The 7,025-nt window shown below is 39.3% G+C and overlaps 1 protein-coding gene and 1 long non-coding RNA gene across 2 annotated transcripts in view; one reads left to right on the forward strand and one right to left on the reverse strand.

Annotated features, from left to right (window-relative positions):
- Positions 1-3,372, reverse strand: part of SLC15A5 (solute carrier family 15 member 5) — an 83,941-nt gene extending 80,569 nt beyond the window's left edge. The window contains 2 exon segments of the mRNA XM_007100395.2: positions 3,011-3,260; positions 3,262-3,372. Of these exon segments, the coding sequence (XP_007100457.2) occupies positions 3,011-3,260; positions 3,262-3,372 (361 nt within the window).
- Positions 1-7,025, forward strand: part of LOC102990584 (uncharacterized) — a 70,483-nt gene that overhangs the window by 51,308 nt on the left and 12,150 nt on the right. The gene's annotated exons all lie outside the window — the stretch shown is intronic.

Raw genomic sequence — 7,025 nt, forward strand, 5'->3', positions numbered from 1 at the left:
CCCGGACTGGGGCACGAACCCGTGTCCCCTGCATCGGCAGGCAGACTCTCAACCACTGCGCCACCAGGGAAGCCTTCACCTCCATTTTATTAACTTGGCATTCACACTTTTTGGTATAAATTTTTATATAGTCATTTTATGTGGTTAGTTTTCTCAAGTAGACTATAAGGGTATTAAAGGCAAAAATTGGGTCTAATGTTTCCATCTCCCATACAGAGGCTTTTGCAATGTGAAGAATGCATGCCCTTAATAGTTGTTTGGTAACAGATTGATTTACCATGAGGATGGGCCCTCTACTGAGTTTGAAATGTTTCCTGTTAAGGTGAGCCAGATGTGCAGCTAACTTCTCTCTCTCTCTGCCACTCAGTCTTCATCTCTGGAAGTGTCATGTGAGGCCTGGCTAGGCTAAGGGTTATCCAAAGAGGATGGACAGAATAACTGCTTCTTGCAGCAGCCATCTATTTAAAGGCAAATTCTTTTAGTGGTAACTTTGTGTAAATTTGAAAGGCACTTTACTTCCATCTTTTGAAAAATGTCATAATACACTGATTGCAATAGGTCAAAACTTTATCTCTATCTGCTGTAAAATTGATGTAATAAAAATACAAGTCATTGACATATAAGATAAGAAGATTCCTTGTTGATGTGTGCTATTGTGCAGTGCACAGTCTGCACACCTGTACTTGGTAGCTCCGTATAAAGCACCATGATGTGTCATATCCCTTGCTAGGTGGCGGGGGTCTGCTGGTTCCTCCCATCAGGAGCTAATTTATCCATCGGAGAAGGCACACATGCAGGTGGACAATTATAATGGGGCAAATGCAATCACTTGGGTATGATCAGAGTGTGGCTGAGCACGGAGGAGCTAGCAACAAACACTACATGAATCTTGAATGAAGGGCCAGGAGTTTTCATGTCTCGCATATGGGATGGAAAGATAAAGGAAAATGACAATTTCAGTCAGAGAAAAGAGCAGATGTAACATTAGAAAAGTAGGGAAGCCCATAAGGAAAAGTTCCGCCTGATTGGGGTCGTGTACTGAGACAAAAGTCTGGAGAGGTAAATTTGGGACTGGTTCTAAAGGTTCTTATAAACTAAATTGGCTCTTACATTTTAGATAATAGAGCCAATGTATAGATTTATTCTTTTAGGAAGTCAGTGGTTTTTGGTAGAAAGAGCATTGGGGTCAGACTGATGACTGACAGCCAGTAAGCAGGCCATTGTAATGGTCAAGAAGATGAAGGCTGCATTTTTGAGCTAAGGTAGCAATACAGACAGAAGACACATTTTTTATAGAACCTCTGATACTTAGTGACTGGTTGGAATTTTATGACAGCCATGAGTGGGGGACACCAGGAAACAACTTTGAGTAGGAAACTGAATGGTCGTGGAATTGACTTGCCTTTTGTTTGCCAAATTCTAAGTTGGGACTTCAGTCCTAGTCTGATGACTTACACAGGAATTTAGACTGATGGGAATCACCATGTTAAACAAGAAGTTACCTAATTCTACTGACATGACCTGTTACCAAGTGAAGAAGAGTAAATCATGCTTAAATGTCTCCTCATCAGAAAACATTCCCTGACACAGAAGAGCCACCTTGTCACTCTCTAGTCCATTCTGTCCCCTTCCCCAGCTTTTTTTTCATCATCACACATTACCACCCAACATAATAGCTATTTATTACTTGATTTTCTCTCTCCCCACATCAGAAAGTCAACTTCATAAGAAAAGAGACTGCTTTCTTCTCTGTTGGGTTCCAGATCCTGGAACAACGTCTAGCACAGAGTAGTCAATGAGAAACACTTACGGAATGGTGAACAAATATTTGCCATGCAGTGACTTAGTTTTTATTTCATGGAACTGAGACAATGAAGTTTACAAGTTTGAATCACACTCTGATCGGTTCAGTGAATGGTACTTTACCATCTGATTGGAATTGTGTGTAGGTTGAGTACCTGATACCCATCACTTCCTCATTCACCTCCCCTGTCCCCCAAAACTGCATTTCTGCTGCACTGGTCAGTTTTGATGAACTGCCTACCTAAGTTCCTCAGCTCAGAACCTGGAGTTAATTTCTGTCCTTCCATCATATTTGTGACCTTACATACCTGACGAGTTTTTATGGTTTTACGTTCTTTCCTGGATTGACACTTCTCCATCACCTAGACCAACATCCTGAGATTTTCTGTTCTCTCTCTTACCTCTCACTGTGATTGTCAGTCCTGTTTATTGAAGCATTTCACAAATGTGTTCATAATATCTTCAGTAACTCCTTCTTGTCTAGAAGAGCAACCTGAACTTTCCAGCCTAAATTTCTAGACTGTTCTTCAACTTGATCTCTATTCCATATCAAACAAATTTGATATTTCCCCAACATTGCTTGCAATCACGTCACTCCTAAACTTTTGTAGATCTGTTTCTTTTTTGTTATGTAAAGAAGCACAGTGTAGCGTTAAATTCATTCATTTTTTAGCATGTAGCCATACTTCATAATATGGAAATCATGTCTTCAAGTGCAATCTTAGTTATTATATGACTAAGTAAAAGACCACCTTTTGATGAAAACGTTTCTCAGTTATTCTACATGAACTTCAAAACAACTCTTTAGAACATTTCACTTTAGTTGTGAAGCAGATGAACTTCATATTTCACATAGAATTTGTCACAAATTTTGGCTTGTGGTAGGAAGGGGGGAAAGGAGGGCATTCTGCAGAGTACAGAAAACAGACATTTAAAGAGATAATTATTATAAAATATAATCAGTGCAATGATAAAATTATCAAAACATCCTCTAACACACACACACACACACACACACACACACACACACACACAATTAGTAGTAGCCCTCAAATAATACAGAGAATAAACTAAATTGAAACAACATTCTTAGCTCATTTATTACATCTTATGCTAAAAACAAAGTGGGTATAGCATAAATCAAACGTTCTAATAACAATCCACTAAAATAAGTTGTAAAACAATCCAGTCAGAAGTGGACACTCACCTAGAAAATGCAGAAATAAGCAAACCTGTACCAGTTTGTTTCTTCCGAGACATACATCAGCAAGCCATCCTGCAAACACCGGGATAAGGATCGACGTTCCAATAAAACACAAGTTCAAAATGGCGGCCTGGTAATTGTGATAGCCAAGCTTGACGGTGCAAAAGGGGATCATGTTGCAGACGACTTCAAAGAAAGTGAACCTCTCACACAGCTCCACCAGAAGCAAACAGATTCCAACTTGAATTTTTTTTCACAGAGTACGATGAAGACAAATAACCAATGTGTCTTATGGTTTTCTCCTTCTCAATGCTGTGATTTAAGGGTACTTTCTCATCAGTGTTTTAAAAGCCTGTAACAGACATGACTGACTACCCTCCTTGAAGACGACTTATGCTAGTGGTTTGAACTTGGTGGTTTTTCCCCCCACTCCTCTAATGAAAAAATAAGTAAGATCTTTACTTTGAATTTCACAACTCCTTGCTAAGTTTCATACAGTTTTTTTGCACATTGGCGTTGTTCATTTTGATGATCCAAGAGCACAAGAGAAGAGACAGGAGTATTTAAACCATGGTAGCTCAGTGTAGCCAAATCTGATTTGTTCCTCTAATTACTTAGAGGCTAAATTAGGCTCTTCCTCCAAAATTATATTGAATTACATGAATCCAGTTGCATACGTGTGGAAACTCATCTGCCTCACACTGATAAAGTTTAAATACGGAGGCAGAAGAAGCAGTTTTCCAGGAGAATTTGAGCACTAGATCAAGAAATAATTTGAGTCTAATAATTTCTGATACTTTAATTAAACAAGCCAGAACAGTACCAAGAGATAAAGCGCGAAAGGAAATCTGTTTTGAGGGGGCAGGATATCTTATCATTATTACATTTCTTTGTTATTTTTGGTTGGAATTCTGATAAGAAAGCTAATTAGGTAACAAAAGTGCTAGTACATTTAGGTAACAAGCAGAGTTTGCAAGAAAGTAATTTAAGTGCACTAATGAAAAGAGAAAATATTAAACAAAACCCGTCTTCCTTTAAGTTGACCCCAGGCTTATAGAACAGCCTCTCAGAGGAAATCAGAATGAAAGGCACGATTTGACTCATTATTAGTCAGCAACAGGGGTACAGCAACTATCCTACACATGCTTTGGGGAATATCGGATCTGGTATCACCCTGACCCTTCAGCTAGGTGAATGGATGTTAACATTGTGTTTCGGAAAGCAGAAGAGCACAAATTAAGCTAAAAAAGCAGCCGTAAAAGGGAACATTTTAACAGTTAGGGGTTTAGCAGCAAGGACATAGGAAGACAAGGGAATGGAATTATTGGGTCAAAGTCATAATAATTCAAAACATAGGGGGTGAGTACAGGAATGTTATTTTCATGTTGGAGTCGAAAGCAAAAGACTGATAAAAGCTTTTGACTCTGATTCTTATCTTTAACCTGAGAGATTGGGTGCAAAACACTTTGTGTTGACCTCTTCTAAGAGTCTCATTGTAATGGCGGCTATTTTCATCCACTCAGCATCACTTCTCCCCCCTTTGGTAACAATGCCCTGTTTTTCCTTTGTATAGAGTGATCATGCAATTTATTATCCAAACTTGGACACGTTTGTGAGTGCAAGTGATGCTACTTATAGTTATTCCTAAAAAACAGATACACACTGGGATTGTCTAGGGCAAACCCCAACCTGTAGTCATCCTACCTTTGGGGAACGACATCCATCTATACTTGAGATCCTGGTGGGGCTTTCTCCTGGCCAGGGGGATCAGCACATGGTCTAAGATAGTACTTTTGCTGTTTTTCCACAGGAATTTTAATCGTAAGGGGAATGACAAGATTAGAGATGGTAGAAGCTGAGTCAGATGGCCCACGTGGCCCTGATGGAGAACTCAGTGCCCCCATGGTCCTTATCCTTTAAGGAGACATGATTAGTTTTTCCTTCTGTAAAGGACTCAATTTCCAATCAATTTTGGTTTAACTTAGCCCCATTAGGTTTCTGTGACTTACAAAGAGTCCTCAGTGATACTTTGTTTTTATTTGCTGCAAATGGAAGGGAAAGTTGGTCTCCAGCCACTGGCTGATATATTTAGCCAGTATGTGACAAAGGTCTCCTGCAGTGTGATTTCCCAAGCAGGGTGGCCCCGCCTCTTCCTGGGGCCTGATGATGACTGTGTTTGACTTCTGTGGCTTCTCTGTGCATCCTTGCCCAAGAACATGACACACGTGGTGGGGACCTGGCGTGTGAGGGTGGTTATTCAGGGACAGCAACAGTATTTGCTGAGTAGTGTTGAAACAATAGCCAAGCACCTCTTTCTTATTGGTATTTCTCAATACCAAGCTCAGAAGGAGCTTAAAGGACAAGTTCCAACTTGGCTTGAGAATAACACTTGGCAGGATATATTGCATACCATCTTTATCAACACACTTGAGCCCTTAAGTGGGAACTTAGGCATACTTTAGCTTTATGCAACATAGGGCTTTATGCAACACCCTCGGGCTTGTTCTCTGCCCCTCCCCCTCCGTGCCACCCTTAATAAAGTGATATTTTTCCTCCATTATAGAAACAGGTATGCACATTAGATACAATTTGGAAAATGTCTCAAAATAGAATTAAAAAACAAACAGTGAATGTTTTTGAAGCATTTCTTTTAATGTTGTCCCCTCATGGCTAGTTTTTATTAGTAGGCTTTAAATATTTAAATTGTATAAAATTACTGTATGTTTTCTACCCCTTTTGTAAGTAATGTTATAAGCATTTTAGCATGCCATTGTGAACTTTTTATAAACATGAATTTTTATGGTTGCGTTAATAGAGAGATACATGGCTCACTTAACTATTCCTCCATTTTGGGTTAGTTACATTTGTCTCAGATCAGTTATAAGTCAGTCCTTCTTTAACTTTGGACCATGAAACCACATTTAAAAGAAAAGACAACTTTATCAATAATACTTTAATGAATATTTGTGCTTAAATCTTCCCATTCCCAGATTATATCTTTAGGCTAGTTTTTCAGAAACAATATTACTGGGTTAAAGTGTGGGAAAGTTTTTAGGCATCTTGACATATAATGTCAAATTACAATGCAAATTTCAGGCATTTTTTTCAATTAAAAAGGCTGTATTATTTTTGGAATGTAAAAACTATACTTATCACTAGAATTTTTCATTGGAAAGACAAAGTCATGTCAACATGTGGGGTAATAATGTTGACCATACTTGTAGATATTGAAATATGTAACTTATTTATTAGAAAACATTAGTCAGAAGCTTATTTGATGACCTAATGACTACCCATGATTTTTACTGAGCACCCAGAACCTGAATGCTTCCGATCCCATAAGGGTTGCATTGGGAACATACCAGAAATGTAAGGCCTGCTTTTAAGGAGGCTATTTTTAACAATGCAGGATTAAAAAGCATTTCTATAAAATATCTCCAAGTTGATTATGAATTTTGAGAAAACTGTAGTGTCTTCCAAAATGATTTTACAGCGTGTTGCTGTAACACTTTCAAATTTTATGTGTACTTACAGGATAACTTTTCATAGGTCCTCTAAACACTTAATAAGTGGTTTTTTTTTTAGACAATGTTTTTCAAATAAATTTATTTATTTATTTATTTTGGCTGCATTGGGTCTTCGTTGCTGTGCATGGGCTTTCTCTCTAGTTGCGGTGAGCGGTGGGTACTCTTCGTTGCGGTGCGCGGGCTTCTCACTGCGGTGGCGTCTCTTGTGGCGGAGCACGGGCTCTAGGGACATGGGCTTCAGTAGTTGTGGCTCATGGGCTCTAGAGAGCAGGTTCATTAGTTGTGGCGCACGGGCTTAGTTGCTCCGCGGCATGTGGGATCCTGGACAAGGGCTCAAACCCATGTCCCTGCATTGGCAGGCGGATTCTTAACCACTGCACCACCAGGGAAGTCCCTTAATAAGAGTTTTTTTTGTTTTGTTTTTTGTTTTTTTTTTTCTGTACGTGGGCCTCTCACTGTTGTGGCCTCTCCCGTTGCGGAGCACAGGCTCC

This window comes from Physeter macrocephalus, chromosome 6 (genome assembly GCF_002837175.3).
Source record: "Physeter macrocephalus isolate SW-GA chromosome 6, ASM283717v5, whole genome shotgun sequence".
In the NCBI taxonomy this organism is placed as follows: Eukaryota; Metazoa; Chordata; class Mammalia; order Artiodactyla; family Physeteridae; genus Physeter; species Physeter macrocephalus.